Source organism: Artemia franciscana, chromosome 21 (assembly GCF_032884065.1).
Source record: "Artemia franciscana chromosome 21, ASM3288406v1, whole genome shotgun sequence".
Classification (NCBI taxonomy): domain Eukaryota; kingdom Metazoa; phylum Arthropoda; class Branchiopoda; order Anostraca; family Artemiidae; genus Artemia; species Artemia franciscana.
In genome coordinates, this window is record NC_088883.1 from 16,781,815 (window position 1) to 16,803,581 (window position 21,767).

Below are 21,767 nucleotides of genomic sequence, written 5' to 3' on the forward strand. Positions count from 1 at the left end.
CGAAGTTTGAAATAACCGGACAGCAACAAAAAATAAAATTGATCTGAAACTAATCCAACTACATTTAGCTGGCCATTTGCTTGTCACGGCACAAGCCATGACACATGAAAAATGTTCTTTTGACTTTAGAACTAAAAACTGTTGTAAAACACACTGAATATGGGCAATTTTAGCACTTTAGGAACTGTCCGTAATGGCCGTCTTTGTTTTCAAAGTCTTGGTTGTATTTTGTCGTCTTTATTAAAGGGTCTTGCGCGTTTTTTGTTTCACTCTCTGGCAACGTTGGTTTAAGCATAAAGAAGAAAAAATAAAAATTTGTTGGAAATATGAGTGAGGCATTAACCAGAATGTACACTTTAAGGTTTTCCTACTTAGCTGGTAAAAAAGCTCTCGTTAGTCCATGTGCTGCATTGTTTGGTGTCCAAACCCGTACAAAAGCCTTTAGACACATTGAACTTCCAAAAGTTGGAGCAGTTAGATTGAGGTAGGCTAGGCTGAGTGACTCAAGCATTACTTAGGGTAGAAGTATAAGCTTATAACTTGAGCTGTTGAGAAGTAAACAAGCTAAGAAAACAATTTCTACCATATAAAATTTAGAACAAATGTAATTAACACATTTTGACTGAAATTCCACTCTACTTTACCTCCCCCCCCTTGCTAGCATTCAAATATGTAGCCCAAAATTGTATATTTCCATTTAATTATGCTATGTATCAATGTTATTTCAACTTTTCTCCCCTTAAATTGAATCAATGCTGACAAATTCAAGAAACAAAAGACATAAGTATTATAGGCTAGGGTAAAAGACCTCTTTTTGAGAGAGACCAGTTTTCTTTTGCATTCTTGAAAACTAGCAATGGGTTTTTGGAGCACCCCCATTTTGCTACAGAATGATACAATGTGAGGGCAATAACAAGAATCCTCCCTTCTTGGTCAAATTTTCATCAATAATTTGTCAGAATAAATTGAAAGTTTGGTCTCTGTTTTGACAAGCAATTTAAAGAAAAAATCATATTTAATATTTATGATTTATAGAATAAAAATTAAAGGTACATTTTTAGAATCAGAAGAAAGTCAGCTTTCTGTTAACCCTTTCAGGGCTGAATTATGATAGAGCTAAAAAAAAATCCATTTTTGAATGTTAGCCTTAAATGAGTTCACATATGATGAGTTTGAAACAAAATACCAGTTTAATCCATTCATTCTGGACATACAGTCATGACTACAATTGGCATGGTCTCCTGTCACAAGCCACAAAATCTATACACTAATCTAACATGGAAATTTGTTTTTACTGACAATACATAGAAGAAGAAATAGCCTACAAAAAGTCATTAAGTAGCCTATAAAAGATTTTGAAACTGTTTCCATTCTGTACTAGACACAATGAAATTTGACACTTTGAACACTAGATTGAGCATAAGCAGAGCCAGCATCATTTCTTATCAGCCACTGCCTCTGACCAATGCTGGATGCCATCATAGCAAACACTGTTGTATGGCTTTGGTTTGGCTAGCTTTGGCGTTTTTGGAGTTGAACAGTCTTGTTCTCTAAGAGGTCTTTCATGAGATCTTGGAATTGCATCACTTGTAGAGATAAGGTAGTTGGTCATTTCCTCTTGAGGTCTAAGAGGCTCTTTTTGTGGGTTTGGCTGTGCTGACCCATATGATGCTGATAAAGCAACCATGCATTGACAACAAAACATCCAAGAAATAGTAAAAGAGATGTATATACCATTGCTTTCCATGGATGTCTATCCTGTACAGCCCAATGACCATGTCACTGAGGTCAACACTATCCATAAATTTGTTGTACTCAGCAATGTACAGGGTACAGAGAACATCAGCATACTTTTTCAACTTACTGTCTGAAAGTTCTGTGCTGATAAACAGCACATTGGCAATTCTTACTTGTCTGAAAGTTCTGTGCTGATAAACAGCACATTGGCAATTCTTATTGCCAACAAATAAAGGGCCTTCCTATGAGAACCCTTTTTGTCAGGTATGTTTGTAAATATTTATGTCAAAAATCTTGAAAACTGGGCACTTGAGTTGTATTTTCTTAAGCATGTGTTTTGGGGTTCCATGGATGATGTAATTTTAGCTTGGAATTACAGTGAAAACAAACTTAAAGGTTATCTAGACCATATAAATTCTTATTATAACAAGATCTAAGAGCTAATATGACCCTTGTGACAAGGTTGGAAGAGCCAAGAGCTCATATGGTATGAGCTCAATAGATAGAGCTCAATAGAAGAATCAATAGATTGCTTTAAAAGGAAAATCAGAGGCTTAATGCTGGTCAGGATTTAAAATAAGAGCTCTGAGTCACAAGGGTCTTCTAAATATCAAAATTCATCAAGATCCAATCACCCACTTGTAAGTTAAAGATACCTAAATTTTCTAATTTTTCCTCCCCCTTCAGCCCCCCAGATAGTTGAATTGGGGAAAACGACTTTATCAAGTTAATTTGTGTAGCTTCCTGACACACCTACCAATTTTCATTGTCCCAGCACGTCCAGAAGCACCAAACTCACCAAATCACTAAACCCCATTCTAAATCCCCCAAAGAGAGCAGATCCAGTCTGGTTACATCAATCACGTATCTGCAACATTTATAAATGTTTCCCAAAAGTTCTGGTTCCCTCTCCAACTCCTTCCAATGTCAACAGGTCTGGTTGGGATTTGAAATAAGAGCTCTTAGACATGAGTTCCTTCTAAATATCAAATTTCATTAAGATCTGGTCACCCATTTTTAAGTTAAAATACCTCAATTTTTCTAATTTTTACAACTTAACAACCCCCAGCTCCCCTAAAGAGAATGGATCTGTTCCAATTATGTCAATCACAGGATTTAAAATGAGAGTTCTAAAGCACAAGATCCTTCTAAAGATCAAATTTCATTAAGATTTTATCACCCATTTGTAAGTTACAAATACCTCAAATTTCCAATTTTTCAAAATTACTCCCCCCCCCCCCAACTCCACCAAAGAAAGCAGATCTGGTCCAGTTATTTCCATCACATATCTTGGACTTTGGTGCTTATTCTTTCCAACAAGTTTCATCCTGATCTCTCTGCTTTAAGCATTTTCCAAGATTTATTGACCCCCCCCCCAATGGCACTGGATCCAGTTGGGATTTAAATTAAGAGATCTGAGTTTTGAGGTCCTTCTAAATATGAAATTTCATTAAGATCTGATCACTCCTTTGTAAGTTAAAAATACCTCATTTTTTCTATTTCTTTCAAATTAACCCCCCCAACTCCCCCAATGAGAGTGGATCCGTTCCAGTTATGTCTAGGACTTGTGCTTATTTTTCCCACCAAGTTTCATCCTGATCCCTCCACTCTAAGTGTTTTCCAAAATTTTAGATTCCCCTCCCCCCAACTCCCTGCAGTGTCACCAGAATTGGTCGGGATTTAAAATAAGAGTTCTGAGAAACAATATCCTTCCAAACATCAAATTTCATTAATTATTTGTTCACCTGTTTGTAGCTTAAAAATACCTCATTTTTCTGATTTAACCATCCCCCAACTCCCCCCCCCCCAGATGGTCAAATTGAGGAAAAGACAATTTCTAATTTAATCTGGCCTGGTTCCTGATATGCCTGCCAAATTTCATCATCCTAGCTTACCTGGAAGTGCCTAAACTAGCAAAACCAGGACAGACAGACTGACAGAATTTGCAATTGCTATATGTCACTTGGTAGATACCAAGTTCCATAAAAACCAGCAATTCACTTTATAGACAGAAAAGGATAAAAGATACCTTTTGTAAATTTGTTGATTATGGATTGTTTAAATAGACTTGATTTTACAGCTTACAGAAAACCAACAAAGAATAATAGATACCTTCACATCAAGTCTAACCATCTTGCACAGGTTAAAAGAGGTGGGGTAATATATCTTGTTTATTGAGTACTAAATATCTATTCAAATTTCGGGCAATGACCTAGGAGTCAAACAAATTGTCTGTGAAGCAATTCAAATGAAACAAAACTTAAATAATAATTCTCTCTAAATAGAGACTTGGGTGAGTATGCACTCAACTCTGTTTGCACAAAGTTACTTATGGAGAATAATTTAATAGACAGTAAAATCAGGAGCCAATCAGAATAAACCCACTCCCAAAAGAAATACAAGATTAGCAGCAAATATTGCAATAACGAATTGTACCAATTTTTAATCAGTCCACGTAGCTTGAATCAACAACTCTTTTGTTTTGTCAATCTTGTCTGAACCTAAGTAAGATGGCGAAGCTTGGACTCTTAAAGACATTTTTAAGAAATTAATCTTTTTTTAAGTAGTTTGATTAATTTGATTTTTTGAGTAAGTTTGTTCTCTTTTAATTTGTTTTATATTGTGTTTTGCTGATGATAGCCATTGAACATATAGCCAAAGTATTTTAATTGATTCCACAACCTTATTATTCATTGTCTTCACAAATTCCTCATTATATTCTCCTTTTTTATGTGTGAAACTATTTGGTGTGGGAAAGGAAATACTGCTCTTTGATAGAATGCAGCACTATGAAATAGCTAACTATTTGGCTGAATTTTGAAATTTGCCAAAAGAAATTTCCATGGCACAACTAGGATTTTCAATCAAATGAATTACAACCACCCCTTTTGCAGAGAAGGGGTGGTTCTACAGCCACACCTTCTGCAGAGAGAAGTTTTATTTAAAGGACAGAAACTCATTCCTACTCTGTGGAGTGCAGTCCCTCCTTATTGTCTTAGTAATATTTGCATTTCAATATATCATCCGTTATTCAGTGAAATGACAGTTCTTGGCAAGTAGACAATTACCTGCTATATAGGTGCTTAGCCCACACAACAGGCAAAAGTCCTGTAAAGTTAAAGTCTCTTCTGGAGTTGAGCAATACTAAATGACTATTAATATCCATGGTAATGGTGAATATCCTCAAGGTTTAACCTTGTATTGCTGGCCAAATCCATCAACAGCAAAGTTTAAAGGAAAATTGATCTAAAAGCGCTGCTTGGTTAGAAACAATATGCCAAATGAAGCCATTCAGCTTTCTCTTTGGGTCTCTGTTTAATTTTAGTCCATTGAAATTAGTCTAGTGTAGTAAAAAACAAAGTTACAAAATCATTCTCAATGCCATTTTTTAGCTTTATCTTTTAATTATTGCTTTCTTCCTCCTTAGCAAACTGCTCTGTGCTTTTTATCACTGAGCTGCTATAGTATATTTTCTGTTTTCAGGTACAAGATTCATTTTCCAGAAGATGGCCAGTACACAATAGAGCCACTCAGGGTGACAAAACTTGCTGGCCGAGATCCATTGACTGGTAATCTATTACTTGTCTTTCTTTGGATAACAAGTATATAATTAGAGCATTTGAAAGAATATAGATATCCTTTATGCATCTGTATTATACTGATAAGAGATTTGGGCATTTTTTAAGTCCTTCTGCTAGGCTGAAAAAAGTAATTATATATCAATCAAACAATCCTATTTTTCAGCCTTTTAGTGATACCAATCAGACGCATAGGGAGGCTTAGGGGTATTCATGCTTCCAAAAATCCCTTTTTTGTTATTCTTAGTAAAAAAAATACCCTTTTTTATTTTCATTGGAAAAAAAAATGACAAAACAACAAAATGCCCCTTCCTGGATTTTAAGAAATACATTTTGTTCCCCTTCTCCAACATTCTCGTGAATTGGTTCCACTGAACCTTTTGAGTGTATTCTTTGTTACACACAAGAACAAAAAAAAAAAAAATCTAAAACAGTGTTTAAATGAAAAATATAAGGCCAATTTAACAATGAGAATAATCAAGATTAGCTATAAGATTTTCCTATAAATAAAGAAATATAACGTAAAACAAACGTAAATTATAATGAACAGATAAGCCAAACTAAAGCCAACATTAATTACCATACACAAGAGTGGTCGCCCTCCAAACGCTTCAGAAGGCTAGTGTCATATATGCTTTATTGAAAATTAAACAGATTGCTTAAAATGAAAGTTTTGTTTGGTCAATTCTTACAATACATTTAAAAGGACTGGCCTTGAAAAAAAGAAAACGGTGACGAATATTGTCTTTTCTTAACAGTAAACCAAAATTAATTGCCAAAAATATTTTATGTAGAGAATTCTGATTAAGATTTGACTTAAATATTTTTTTATAGGAGCAGTGGGGGGGGGGGTGCAATTATTTAGTAAATGCCAATATTTACCCCTAATTTCTATGTCAGATTTATGGCTGTTGTGGTTGTAATTGTTGTTAAATTGTATTTTTTCACTTTTTGTAAAATATAGAATTTAGCTGCACACAGGTTTGATATTTAGGTTGAGTGAGGATGGTTTTCAGAGGATTATCCTTGGAAGATGGCTCTAAACGCAAGGCTGCCACAAAGTCCTTAAAGTTCCTTAAAAGTCCCTAAAATTGAGTGAAAGTCCATATTGGTCCCTTAAATTGATAAAGGTCCCCAAAGTCCCTTTTCTTGCTTTTGTTAAAAGCTCTGTATCCTGAAGACTACCAATACCCGCGAGTATACAGTTTTCAATAGGTTTGTTTCAACTGAGATTCTTGAAACCTGTTTTGCTTTTCTAAGAAAGACAAAACTTGGCATTACATAGGCTACAGCGTTACTCTCTGGATAGAGCAGATATACTAAAGGCAAAAAGGGGTGACCCCCTTCGCCTTTGCAGTCAATAGACTAGGAGGTGGCAGGGTTTGGTTGGCTTTGTTAGTTACTTAGAAAACTCTTTTCTGAGTGTCACATTGTTACACACAGCGAAAAAAAAAAATAAGAGAATGGCTTCGATCACAAAATACGAAGGAGGCGTTGTTAAAACCTGGTTCCTTGCACGATTTTGAGCTTACATGCATTTCTCGAACTATTAGACTACTTCCTAGCTCTGATGTGATCATCAAAGTATACTACTTTTTAAGTGGCTGGCCGTCTAGAGAAAAAGATTATAGGAAGATTCAAGAGAAAACTGTCGTTCCTAAGTCTCTCTTTTTTAAACACGTACCCACTAGATGGTTAACAACAGGACTTAGCGTTTCGAGGCTAAGGGAACAGATGACAGCTCTGTTTGAGTATTTTGGTGTCTATACTCCAAAGAAAAACCCTAGTCTTATGAAATCAAATGTGTACAAAGAGATCATCTGGCTGATCAAACTACCAACCATGAAAGCAGAGTGTCAGTTTGTTGTTAATAGTAAGAACCTCTTCACACGTTTCAACTAAAAGTTTCAAGGGGAAGAGCTCCTAGTGCATGAACTCTATACAGAGCCGAATCTCTTGGTCTTGACATTGTCTGGACGAATTTTAAAACCCGAGGCGACCAAAGAACTTGATGAACTAACGTTTCAGCCACTCGAAGATGAAAAGAACTTTGTGCTATTGTTAGAGACAGTTTTGAGTGACGAGATTGTCGACTGTCTCGAGTCATTAGATGAGCTTCAAAGATGCTCGTTCATGCAGCGTGTTTAGAAGCATTATTCTGCAGCAGCAAGATATGTCCTTAAGCAAATACTCAGCAGAAAATTTGTGCACATGTTGAAAACATTAACTTTTCTACATCTTGATGAAGTTTCAGAGCCAGTTTCTGCTCAGTGTTTATTATATGTTGCTAGGAAGTTACCCATTTCAACGCAAAAGGACATGCTTGTCGACGAGTTTAAGCTAGTCCAGTTATTTGGACTTCCACTGGGGTCAAGAAGTGGATCGATGATAAGTGGAACAACATAATCCAGGGAGGAAAATATCCAAACTTGTCGGAAGTCGTAATAAATGCTTTGATCATTTATTATCACACGGTTTGCCAGTAATGAGAGGGTTTCTCCCTTTCCGGATGATTCTCAGTGAAGAAAGAGCTTCAATGAATGAGCGAACTTTGAATTTAAAACTGTTTTGAAAGAGTTGCTATCACTGAAGAATTAATAAAACTGGCCAAATCCGCTAGAAAGAGCTATGATTTGTACCTACAGCAGGAAAAAGCCTTGAAAGAAAATACTGAGAAAGAGCAGAACGAGAACGGTTGAGAGAGCGGTAGCTCGCTGAAGCCTCTTTGAAAAGACAGGCTATAGACACTCAAAAAATCTCTTGAAGAAAAAACGAATTGTTTGGGTTCCAAGGAACAGGCTGCAGACGAGTTGGTGAAGGAAGCTCATAACCAACTGATAAAAGGCATAAAAAAAGGTCATGATCGAGATTACAGCTAACGCAGGCCATGATAGATGGGACTCTGTCGATGCATACTGAACAAAAAAAAAGCAGCTGCTACTCTTGAAACCTCTCACCAGCAGTTAGAGTCAAGAAACAATTGCTGATCACATCTCTGTTCCATTATAAGGCAGTGCAAGAAAAACTGGAATGAAATAAGTTATGTGTCCTAGTTACCATACCCTTATCTTTTTCATCACATTTTTTATCTGATTTTTTTTTTGTATTCGAAAGTAAAGCATTCAGAAAAAAGAAGAAAAAAGCTCCTCCCATGATATGATTATTTTTGAAAACTGTGTTTTTGGGTCCATTTTCTGTCCAGAATGGCCCCTAGAGAGGTCCCTTTTTCGACTAAAAACAGATCCCTAAGTCTCTTTTTACCACTTGAACTTGTGGCAGCCCTGTAAACGCAAAAAAAGAGTGTGGTGATAAACACTATTGTGGTTCAATCGTATGGCAGGCAGTTTTTACATCAGGATTTAGTAGCAATAATGATATCCGTTTGTATGATTTGTTCCTGATAATATATATTGAAAGTAATGACATGCTTATGTTTTCTGAGAGTCCGGATGCTGAGGCGAAGTTGCTATTGGAATAGGGACTAATATTGAAATTATCTCATTGCAAATTCCTATTATATGCTTGAAAATCATAATGTAAAAACTTGAGCAATATATATGAACAGTTTTTCTTGCTTTTTTTAACAGGATTTCATCTCTGACTCTAAAAAATCAGTAATTTAATTTGTCTATCCAATTTTTTTCCCTTATTATAGGTCGAGTTGTCCATGGTAAAATCGGTGGTGGTATTAAAATGAAGCATCTTTGGGTGGATATCCATCGCACAGCACCCAAAGAAGGGCCACCGTTAGTTGAGCGAGTGATGAGCATTCAGAGAGACTTAACAAGAAATGCTTTTGTAGCTTTGACTATCAGTGGGGATAAAGTCCGTTATCGATATGCAACAACTAGCATGAAGCCGGGTGACTTGATTACCACTTATGGCGATATCCCTAGGATACCTGGTAAGTCTTATAGATCTTTTAATTATAAAGATTACTAACTGGAAAAAATTCCTGGCAAACAATTGCCAGTGTCGTCTAGCCTTTCTGTCTACTCCTTTTTACTCGAGACAGGGCACAGGCTGTTCATCCCAACGCGTGCCGACTATTGTCAGCGTTTCAGTAGCCTTCCGTCTCAGGATTGATATTCACAAATGCAGTAATATTATGTATCTATAATATGGACCAAGGAAAACTATAATACTTCAGCGAGTACCTGACCATCAGATAATTTTGCACCTTGTGTACTGATAAGCTAAAAAATTTGAAAAATAAACGAATAGCTCTATACATGACTGTTACAAGGTAGTATATTTTTAATGTTGGTGGGGTAAATGGAAGCCATCTATTGTCAAGTTTAAGGATGATCTGTTGGAATTCTCTGTTTTAAGGATTATATTTGGTCGAATTTTCTATAGCAAGCTCATTCTGGTAAGAAAGTCTGGGTAAGGATTTGAAGATCCTAACCTGATCCCCTAAATCCTTTCTGTCACTGAGAAAAAATTCGTCATTTATTTGCGAAATGTCTAAAAAAGATCTATACCATTTCTAAATTCTAAATCTAGGCCAATCAAGAAATAATTAAATTATGCTATTGAACAATAGTTTGAAAATTTATAGAAGAATTACATGAAAGTGGTATAAATACTATCTAAGATTGCTTTTATGATGCATAATTCAGGAAGAACCTTACCTTAGGCATAATTCCTCTGGAGCCTTTAATGTTGCATGGGACGTCGTTGCAGTTTCTTCACTCGTCCCGACGCAGCACTGCAGTGTTTGGAGTCTGGAGACCACAATGCTATTGGAGAGACTTAGCTTTAGTTGCAGAGAATATTCGCTGCTCCTTCAAATGGGCTTTAGTCTATTAAATGCTCCAGCTAACTGACATATTCTGCTTTAATCTTGGTCATTATTTCATCATGACAATTGATCTAGCTGCACAGATATTTGAACTCCTTCACTCTTTCTAGATGCTTGTTCTGGTAATTCAGAACAAGTGGTAAGCTTTTCATACTCTTTTATTTGTCAACGTTGATGGCTAACCCAACATTTTCTGCACTTTCTATGATTGCATCTAGTAGCTCTGTTAGCAAGACTGGGGCATCCACGAAATCTAAATCAGAGTTGCCTACTGCTTACTTTTATGCCATAACCTGAGTTTTGTCTGAATAAACAGTCTATCGTAACTATAAAAAGAAATGGGGAACAAAAACATCCGTGATTGGCACCAGACATGATCTTAAAAATCTGGTTTTACCATTCTTGACCTTAATATAACACTCAGTCTCTGCATATAGGGATATAATTATGGTAACGTTTTTTGACACCCCACAGTTCTTGAGGACTCTCCATAAGCTTTATCAGTCAACTAAGTCAAATGCCTTTTCGAAGTCAATAATAGTAGATACATTTTGTTATTCCACTCTTTTGATTCCCTGACAAGTATTCTTAGGACAAATATCAAATCAGATCATGATCTACCGGTCAAAAAAACATGCTGCTTTTCTTGCAGATGTGTGTCTAGTGCATCTCACATCCGCTGTAATATAGTAGAAGCCAATAGTTTACACGGGGATGGCAGAAAGTTGATACCTCTCTAATTATCTCACAACATTGTGTCTCAGTTTTCTAAGATTGAGATCGCTAATATCCTCTTAGTCCAGAGATGTATGTTCTTACTGAATAATTTAGCATATCTGCTTTGATTCCGTCTATGCTAGGAGCTTGTCGGTTTTAGCTCTTTTGCTGTATACAAGATCTGGGCAAAGATTGGTCGGTCTTTATAAATATGGAACTGTAAAAAAGGAGTATCAGGTACATTTTCTCCTTCAATGAGTCTTGGTTATTTAATAATTTCTCGAAGGGGACAGCTCAAATTTCGTCAGTTTTATCTGAATTTAATAGTCATGCCTTCCTCGTCTGACCAGTGTCATTCTAATCCTCTGTTTCCCAACCATTTAATAATGTAGGACAGGAAGGCCAGTAAGTAATAATTCAGGAAAAATAGTAACTAAGAAGATACATGTCTTGTGTAATTTTTTTTTCTCGGGGCAAAAAAAAATTGAGAAATACCTGTACAAAATTGGGTTTTCCGTCGCGTATCCTTTGTTGGACAGACAGAAGCCCCAGAAGTTCTTGAACAGGCTCGTGAAGAAAGATGAACAGTTGAGACTACATGTAAATGCCCTGAAGACTAAAGTTATGTCAATTAGCAGTTCGCCCATAGGAATCTAGGAGAAAAGCCCTAAAGGAAACGTCCAATGGTGGCTCTGAAAAAGAAATAAGGACCAAAAAAGCGCTAGTCAGCACAGCATTTTTCCGATTCATACCAGTCTGGAAATTCGAAGTGTGCCCGCAGAAGCTGAAACTCAGGCTGTTCCAGAGTAACATTTTCCTATTTTAAGCCTCTATAGAATAAGTAAGGCTAATTGAAGGACAGGAGATACCCCTTTCTAACCGGACGTTGCCTTAGCATTGAGACAACAAAGATGGGGATACCTTGGACATATCCTCCGCATGCCAGACCATAGGGTTCTAGAAATGGTCTTCCACTGGCAGTCAGGAGGCACACGTCACTGAGGAAGACCAAAGATCACAGTGCTTATGACGTGCAAACGTGACAGAAGAGCTCTCTAGACGACTCCAATTGCTGAATGGGAGCACATACACAGTGGCTGATCTGGGAAGAGATAGGAGGCTACTCACTGATGCCCTCTGTTCCTTTGGAGACACTAGAGGACCTAAGGTCTTAGGTATTTGAACCTGAAATCTGTTCTCTTCAATTCGCCTTAAAAAAAATGCTATATGTATTCCTCTCTAATTTTTTCATTATCATGCTTCTTAGTCTAACTGGTGGTCTTTGTTAAGTGGTAAAAGGAAATTTGCAACTTGAACTTCAAAATATTCTGAAAGTACTACTGTAGTTTTGGCTCAAGGAAATTTGGAGTTTATCTGGCTTTAGTAAATTCCAGTGGTATAGCCTTGATCATGGGCAACAACAAATGAGTAAACTTGACGTCTATCCCCTCACACTGGAAGCCCTAAGATATATAAGAAGTGCAAAATTTAGAAATGTTTGGGAAATATGATCCTTTTCTTTTAAGGAAAGTGTTCTTAGAACCTCTACCCTGACATTACACCTGTCACCCAGCCCAAACCTCGTAAACAAAATTATGTGCATGCTCATAATTTTTCTGCGTTTTGATAGCAAAAATTGCTTTAAAATTGCAAGATCTATGCTCTTAAGGGCTTCGGAAAAGTGCCAAAATCACTTCCACTTTGAAAGCCTGAAAATGTAGTATCGTCAAGGATAACTCATATGGCTGAACTGTGATGGCTTATGTGGGGTGTTCATAGGCTAGTTAACGATCCTTTCAATTGCACTAGCAAATATGTACATAAGCCTTTTTGTCGTCATACGAAGATGCTGTCACTGCAACGCTGTAATTGAGTCAACTTCTACTCGAGTCTATTGCCATGCAATTAAGTTTTATCAGTTTATGTGTATTGCTTATTCGTAGTAATTTCTTAGAACTAAAAAAGGAGTCAAAATCATTTTTCATTTTCCCAAATTCGATTTTGAGTCCACAAATCCTGTTGTGATCAAGTACTTTTTAATAGTAAGGCCCAAAGAAGGAGATGCTCATCCACTTGGTGCGCTTCCAATTGGCACGAAAGTCTGCTGTATTGAAAATCTACCAGGAAATGGCGCAAGATTTGCCATTCATGCTGGTGTCACTGCAACCATAACTAGGAAAATTAGTGGCCGAGTTTGTTTCACACTCCCCAATAAACAGGAATTTGCTGTACCTCAAGAGTGCATGGCGACAGTTGGTATGTATCTTTTCTAGTAAATCAGTATCCTTTTTTTTCTAAAATTATGGACTACAGGAAAAACATAGTCGATTTTTATTTTTATTTTTTGATTTTTTTTTTTTTTAGAAATTCAGGGTTTTACTACGCTTTAAAAGTGAAAAAAAGGGATCATGCAATAAGAAAGTATTGAATTTTACCATTTTGCAGCTATAAAACAACATTTTCAGCTCAATTTTGGCAATATCCTGCTAAACCAAAATTTTGAGATAGCCAATCGGCATAGAATTACCACTGTCAAAAATCTTAGTTTAAGTTTCCTGTAATGCCAAAAAGTGCTAATTGTTTGTTGAAATAGTAGGTTTTATCAGTAAATCCATATTCAATTTTTTCCCTAAAAATATGCAAAAAAAACCTAGCACTTTAAGTACCTAATCTTTTTGTAGGATTCGTTTGACAGGGCTGTAGCTTCAGGGGAGGGGTATCTTTTCTAGTTAATTCTGAATAATTTATGTAGCTTCTAGGTAATTTTAGCCGTTTATTATTGAGGGAATAAGGGGAGAGGGGGTGAATAGGCTCTGTACCAAGACTGGCAAATGATTATCCTCATTATCAAATCATTGGTTTTTAAAATCACGGTCTGGCTTCGTGGACTAATTAATTTAAAGTTGAGTTATTTTTCACCATTAGATTCAAAGAAATATCAGTGCCTTTGAAATACAAGTGAACGCAATTTATGTATAGTAGAAAAAGGACATTTATCTGATATTTAAGGAAAGGGTTTTGTAACTAGATTTTGCTGACCTTGTGTTTCATGTATAAAATCAATAGATAACAAGGAAAGATTAAAAGCTAGAAAACAAATCGAGGGAGGGAGGAAACAAATCCCATCTAGAGGGAGGGGAAATCATGAAAATTGAGGTATATTTATCTTACGAACGGGTGATCGGATTTTGTTTTGATTTTCAAAGGTATGGTAGGTTTTGATGACCTTATCCATGTCAAAATCCAAAACTCAATCATCATTGCTATTATTTTCAATTTGGATTCGTTTGATTCTCGCTGTCCAGGCTGATTTTCATTGACGCGCTCACAATTTCGGTTTCGTATGTCTTCTAACCGCGTGTGTCTTTGCTCTTCATTTTCATTTTTGACCAGCTCACTTTCGTATATCTTCTAACCACCCATGTCTTCGAGCTCTCATCTAGCATCCGATCTGTGGACACCTTGAGATTTATCTCTCAGGCTGTTAACCTCTCGGTGTTAAAAAAAATAGAAGAAGAAATGGATATGATTGGACAAAGACTAGTCTATTCTGAATGCAGACTAAGAGTGTTTTCCAACTCGGTTAAATATGGAGGGTGCAATTTTTCATTTTATGCAGGAACTGGAAATTGTGCAAAAATTGATACAGATAATTGCACTGATAGATAATTGTGTTCTGACCGTTCCTGAAAGAATACTTCAGTCTTACAGCTAAATAGTTCAAATTCACCTGTTCTACATTCCCCTAGTACCTTCTCGTTCTCCCAGTTCAATAGCTAGGATGCTTATTATGGTCAAAGAGCTTAATGTTGAATCACCGTTGCCCCTCTTGTCACAGAAGAAGATCCCATATTCCCAATGCCTCCGTCATGCATGGACAGTCTCCCCTCTGGAAGCCGCCAGTCAGATTGAGGGTAACGCTACTCTTTTTGTTGACCCTTCTTCTATTCTTTGTACCACTACTAGGAACTTGCACCCTGGCTCACGTCAGGTATCAGTCCAGATCGAACCTTTCTCTAGTCTTCCAAGTGACGAATCAGCGTCTCAGAATCTTTTTATTAGAGATTATGGATGTCAAACCGAAATTTGCTCTATGAAACCCGACTGCCTCAAATCAGAGTTTGCATTGTTGGAACCAAAAAACAATCTAGAAGGGGCTTTAAAACAAACTTCGAGAATTTTTTCTCCCCATCCCCCGTCTACAATACAATTTAATGATATTCCTCCCCAACTGGATATTCTTAAACTCCCTTTCTTTCTACTCTGCAAGACGAAGATGAAAAAAAAATTACACCAGTCAAGTAGAGGTCAAAAGTTCAGTAAATAATGTTAGTGACCGGATCTGTCAGGTTAAACATACTGAAGATTCATAAATTATTCATGAGTTGGCTAATCCCTCTGACCTTGTCTTATCTCTGGACAAGTATATTTCTACTAATCAGTGTAGTGACCTCGTTAACCCTATTACAGACATCCAAAATTGTTTTGAAAAAAAGTAAAGTGAATAAGCTGACGAATAAGAAAGACCCTTTATCTCACATAAATGTCCAAATATGATTTTGGCTGGTTCATGCAAAATAGGAGATAACTGTACTTTTTGACAAGATCGTGCTTCAAGTAAGTTTCAACAAAAAAATAACCATGGTAGCAGTGCTAAAGAATATTGCCAAGTTTTCAACCATAGAAATTGCTAACTTGACAAAATTTTTCCCATAATTATACAGCTATAACAGCTGCTCGCATTCTCGAGAAAGACAATTATCGTACAAACCCTAGCCTTACCAAAAGTGATGTTTCCTCGAACAGTTGTAAATGATTCTTAAGTGGTAATTGTAGAGTTAGACGTTGCAATTTGTTGCATTTTTAAATTCTATCTATTAGGCAAATGTAGAAAGCTTGAGTGCAATTTTAAACATGTTAATATTTGTACCGTTTTTTTCACTGGTTGTTTTTTGGTTGGACTAAAGCTCATGCTAAGGCTCCCCCTCCGTCTTTTTATCCACCCATAGAAAGAAAATTGTACCAAACTGTAGAAGATAAAAATTATAAGAGTCACTCCTCTCTCTTTAGCCGTCCTTTTTTAGTGCACCGCACCCTAGCAAAAATCATCCGTCAAAGTTTGTTGAACACAGCTCAGCAATTAAAAAAAAAAACCTTCGAAATTACCAACTCCCCTCCTCTTTGAAACAACTCCCGTCCTGAACCCCTGAACAAGAAATATCCTCCTCGTTCCGATACTATACCCAGCCTCTTAGAAACGCCAGTACTCATTCCTCCTCCTATTTTTAAAAACAACATCGCTTTGCTACCTCCCCCTCCCCTCGTACAAAAGCCGTATTCCCTCTTATCGTACAAAATGTGTCCTTATACCCTCGCCTCTCTCACACAAACCAACGACTATTCGACGGACAGGAATCACCATTCCCACCATGGCAATCACCAGGTAACAGACGTTTAAAAGATTATCTCCATTCCACTTTAGTTCCTTGAGATGTTAATAATATCCCCGTAAATTATCCGCTGTCCTCCTTTTCTCTCACATCCACTACACTTCCCTTTTTAATCCTGCTTCCCAAACGAACCCCATTCTTCATCCCAAAAAAGATGACTCTCCTCCCTCAGATCCACGTTCCTCCACTCTTTTCTGGCTCCCACGATTAACACACAAAAAACTACTCGCTTTATAACCGTTTTAATTTCCCAAAGCTCCTCGTTACGAAACGCCGAAAGCCTGAATTTCGACAAGTTGATCGAACTAGAGGTCCTCTCCCAAGTAAACAAAATTGATGTAATTGCTATAACAGAGGTCCAAGCACAGAAGTTTGACTTACTGAAAATTTATAACCACTCCTAATTCATAAAACTTCGTCCCCATGACCACCCCCTAGGTGAAAAGGGAGGTGGAACATTACTATTTGTAGGTGATTATCTTTTCCCCAAATTAATTCATACTCCCAACCTTTCAGATTATGATGAAAGCATTTGGGTAAGTGTAAGACCCAAAGTTTTACCATACCCTTTTAATTGGATTGTGTTTTGCTGCTTTTATTACTCTACAAATCAAAATGTTGAACAAAGAGAACGATTCTACCAGCAACTGCATTGTAGTGCCGACTTTGTTCTCTGCAAATCCCAGAATACATAGAATCCTCCCCTGAGGAAAAAGTAAAAACAAGTTCTAATGACAAACCGTACATTACTAGCCAATTAAAAAAAGCTAATTAGAATTAAAATGATTCTATTTAAGAATGGTAAAACATCCGAAGCTAACTCACTGCGTAAACACATAAATAAAAAGAAATTTGTAAATCTACTTCTTCGTATTACAAATGTAAAAGTCAAAGATTTGTTTTCTATTAAGCCAAAAAAATGTTATAGTAGAATAAAAAAAATGCGAAGCTAACTCACTGCTTAAAAACATAAATAAAGAGAAATTCGTAAATCTGCTTCTTCATATTACAAATGTAAAGTCAAAGATTTGTTTTTTACTAAGCCAAAATAATGGTATAATAGAATTTAAAAAAATGCGAAGCTAACTCACTGCGTAAACACATAAATAAAGAGAAATTTGTAAATCTGCTTCTTCATATTACAAATGTAAAGTCAAAGATTTGTTTTCTACTAAGCCAAAACAATGGTATAATAGAATTTAAAAAACAAATGCGAAGATAACTCACTGCGTAAACACATAAATAAAGAGATTTTCGTAAATCTGCTTCTTCATATTACAAATGTAAAGTCAAAGATTTGTTTTCTACTAAGCCAAAATAATGGTATAATAGAATAAAAAAATGCGAAGCTAACTCACTGCATAAACACATAAATAAAGAGAAATTCGTAAATCTGCTTCTTCATATTACAAATGTAAAGTCAAAGATTTGTTTTCTACTAAGCCAAAATAATGGTATAATAGAATTAAAAAAATGCGGAAAAACACAATAGTATAGATTTTCGTTTCCAAGGAGAGCCATCAGTTACGCCCAATGGCCTGAATAAATTTCTTTCGTCCATAGTTCAGAGGCTCCCTCCCCTCTCTTTCGACACTCCTTATGACTTGTGCTCTCCCAATTTCACCGTTATTTTGCCCTCAGATGTGGAGAAAAAAATTAAAAACACTAAAAAGTGCACTACTTGTCTGTTAGACATCCCGATTGTACTAATTAAAGCCTTCACTAACAATCATTCAGAACCTTCGTCCTTGCTTTTTAATGAAATTGTCTCTAGTGGTAAGTTCCCAAATTGTTGGAATTTAGATTTTATAACTCCCGTAAAAAAGTAAGGTAAGAAGAAAGATTTTGATGATGTCTTGTCCATTACTCTTACTCCAGTTTTTTTTATAAGTTATACGAAAGCTCCTCCTCCCTCTTAATCTCCCTTTTCACTTTATATTTCTCATCTTATATATATTTTGGATACCACTCTCCTAAGTTCTTTGGAGCTATGAAGGAATTCATACTAAAATAAATATATTGTCTGACTATCAAGAAAGCTTTGGCCAGGCCCGTCAGTAACGCATGTCAATTTTATTCTCGTTGTTTTCTTTATTATAAATGTGAAAGAATCAATGGGCTTTATTACTGCATAGAAAAGTCATACATTCCTTAAAAACAATTGGAATAAGTGGCATCTTATCTGGTTTAAGTAGACTGGGAATCATTAAAGTGTTTTTCAAACAGTTCGTGGTAACCAACTGTAGTTAGGAGCGACCCGGCTCAATAGTAACCGAAACTCTAAAAAACGGGATTTTGATACTAATGAAACAAAAAAAACAAGTTTTTTTCAACAGAAAGTAAGGAGCGAGATTAAAACTTAAAACGAACAGAAATTATTCCGTTTATGAAAGGGGTTGTTCCCTCCTCGACGCCTCGCTCTTTACGCTGAAGTTGGACTCTTTCTCACAACTCCACTTTTTAAAACAATAAAAAACTTTAGCGTGAAAAGCGAGGCTCAAATATACAAAATAGTTGAAATTACTAAAAAACACTTTAGCGCAAAGAGCGAGGTATCTAGGAGGAGATGAACCCCTCACGTGCGTAATAATTTCTGTACGTTTTAAGTTTTAATGATGTTCCTTACTTTCAGTTGAAAATAACTTTCATATTTATTTTTCATTTTTTAAAATAATACTAGAAAATCCTACTCCCCCTTAATGGAAATTCTCTTCCCTCGTGACAAGTTCCTTCATGGAAAGATCTTCCCAAGTAACCCTTCCCTTCAGTTCCCCCAACCAAAAAAAAATCCCTCTGAAAGCGTCTATACGTTTCCCAATAACCATTACCATATACAAACACTGGTCAAGGTTTGCAACTTTCAGCCCCTCCTCCGGGGACTGTGAGGGATTAAGTCGTCCTCACAGACATAGTTATTAGATTTTTCGACTATGCTGAACAAAATGACTCTCAAAATTTTGATCCATTGACTTTGAAAAAAATGAGCGTGGGAGGGGGCCTAGATGCCCTCCAAAATGTCCTCCCATCAGTATAAAAATCCGATTCTTATGATGTAACTATTGGTATCAAAATTCTGTTTTTTAGAGTTTTGTTTACTATTGAGCCAGGTCGCTCCTTACTACAGTTTGTTACCACGAACTGTTTGATAGATAAATCAAAAGAATCAATTTTTTATGCTGATTTTAAATATATAAGTTTCATCAAATTTAGCCTTACCCATCAAAAGTTACGAGCCTGAGAAAATTTGCCTTATTTTGAAAAATAGGGGGAAATACCCATTAAATGTCATATTATCTTAACGAAAATCACACTGTCATATTCAGCGTATCAGAGAACCCTACTGTAGAAGTTTCAAGCGCCTATCTATACAAATGTGGAGTTTTGTAGTCCGCTGCCAGAAGTCCACTCACGGTGCGTGTTTGTTCGTTTTTTCTGTTTTTTTTTTTTTTTTTTTTTTTTTTCAGGGGTAATTGGGTTGACTCAGTGGTTCTAGAATGTCGCGAAAGGGCTCATTCTAACGGATATTAAAAGTTATAGTGTCCTTTTTAAGTGACCAAAAAAATTAGATGGCACCTAGGCCCCCTCCCACCCTCATTGTTTCCCCAAAGTCACCGGATCAAAATTTTGAGATAGTCATTTTGTTCCGCATAGTCGAAAAACCTAATAACTATGTCTTTGGTGGTGACTTACTCCCCCACAGTCCCCGGGGAGGGGCTGCAAGTCACAAACTTTGACCATTGTTTACATGGTCAAATAGTTTTGACCATGGTCATTGTTTACATGGTCAAATTGTTACATAGAAATGGTTATTGGGAAGTGTACAGACGTTTTCAGAAGGATTTTTTTTGGTTGGGGGAGGGTAGTCGACGGGAGGGGGTTACGTGGGATGATCTTTCCATGGAGAATTTATCATGGGGGAAGAGAAATTCCATGAAGGGGGCACATGATTTTCTAGTATTCTTTAAAAAAACAATGAAAAAATAAATATGAAAAAAAAAATTTCAACTGGATGTAAGGAGCAGCATTAAAACTTAAAATGAACAGAAACTATTACGCATATAAGGAGGTTCATCTCCTCGTAAATACCTAGCTCTTTACGCTAAAGTATTTTTTACGATTTCAACTATTTATTCTACGACTTTGTGATTCAGGGGTCATTCTTAAAGAATTGGAATAAAATTTAAGCTTTTGTGTAAAGAGCGAGGTATTGACGAGAGGACGAACCCTCTCATATACGTACTAAAAATATACGAATATAAAAGCTTGTTACGTAAGTTATTTCGTAAGTTGTGTATATTTATTATTAATAAAAACGGTCGTAAAAAAAATTTAAAGTTCTAGTTGCCTTTTTAAGTAACCGAAAAATTGGAGGGCAAATAGGCCTCTTACCCCACCCCTTTTTTCAAAATCGTCTGATTAAAACTATAAGAAAGCCATTTAGCCACAAAAAATTTAATATTCAGATTTCGTTTTAATTATTCATGTGCGGAGAGCCAAAATCAAAACATGTATAAATTCAAAAATGTTCGGAAAAAAAATCAACTGGAAGTTGAAATTTCAACTGGAATTTAACTGGAAGAGCGGGGCGTTTAGGAGGGAGTAGCCCCTTTCATATACGGAGTAATTTCTGTTTATTTTAAGTTTTAATGTCGCTCCTTACTTTCAGTTGAAAAAACTTATTTTTGTTTAATATTACATTGTGCTTTCTTGAAATACGCTTGTCATGACTTCCAAGATTAGTCAAGGAGTCAATTGATCATGTTCCTCAATGGAAATGCAATGCATAAACATGGATGTTAAAAATTTATTGTAGAACGTCATTTAATGAGTTATGTTATATAAAATAGGTAATTGATAAAAACTAAGTTATTCTCCTACTGTATAACATGAAATTAGTTGATAAAAGTGATTGAAGTCGTTTCTCCAAATGTCTTCTGCCTTTACCAATGATTTCCTCTTCCAGGTCAAGTTTCGAATCCTGAATACTCGTCAATTCCAATAGGCAGCGCGCAAGCCAATCGTTTGCTAGGTAATCGTCCTAGTTCTGGCCTATGGCATAGAAAAACCGGAATTCACGGAAGAAAATTAAGAAATCCCAAGAAATTGAAAGTTACTAGTGTCGAACCAAAACCTAAGACTGTAGTCGGCTTAACTTTACCAGGCCTACCCAAGATTATGGTGAGACCACCAATTAGAAGTTTAGTGCCAGTTTAAATTTATTTTGAAAAGTAAACTTGTTTATATTATTTTTCATGCATATAATTTGATATGACGAGCCTTCTAGCCTTTGCCCTACAATTTCACAATATGCGATTTGATCAAAAGTGAAGTGGTGATAATAATTTGAAGTGATAATTGAAAACTTAACAGATGCATAAGCTTCAGGTTCTACATAATATTTAGAGTCTAGAAATAGAAAAAACGAAGAAGAAAAAAAAATTTACTAGATAACAGCATACAAAATATGACCTGACTTACATC

The 21,767-nt window shown here is 36.1% G+C and overlaps 1 protein-coding gene across 1 annotated transcript; it reads left to right on the forward strand.

The window, feature by feature from the left end:
- Positions 1-295: 295 nt before the first annotated feature.
- Positions 296-21,562, forward strand: LOC136040912 (large ribosomal subunit protein uL2m-like). Its single transcript, XM_065725332.1, has 5 exons — positions 296-484; positions 5,221-5,306; positions 8,971-9,219; positions 12,880-13,092; positions 21,250-21,562. The coding sequence occupies exons 1-5, from the start codon at positions 327-329 to the stop codon at positions 21,498-21,500; spliced, it is 957 nt and encodes a 318-aa protein (XP_065581404.1). The 5' UTR covers positions 296-326; the 3' UTR covers positions 21,501-21,562.
- The last annotated feature ends 205 nt before the right edge of the window (positions 21,563-21,767 follow it).

Excerpts from the sequence above, each read along its gene's own strand:
- LOC136040912 (XM_065725332.1), top strand. The coding sequence starts at position 327 with ATGAGTGAGGCATTAACCAGAATGTACACTTTAAGGTTTTCCTACTTA. Across the intron at positions 485-5,220 it reads GTTGGAGCAGTTAGATTGAG|GTACAAGATTCATTTTCCAG; the intron begins GTAGGCTAGGCT and ends TTCTGTTTTCAG. Across the intron at positions 13,093-21,249 it reads AGAGTGCATGGCGACAGTTG|GTCAAGTTTCGAATCCTGAA; the intron begins GTATGTATCTTT and ends TTCCTCTTCCAG.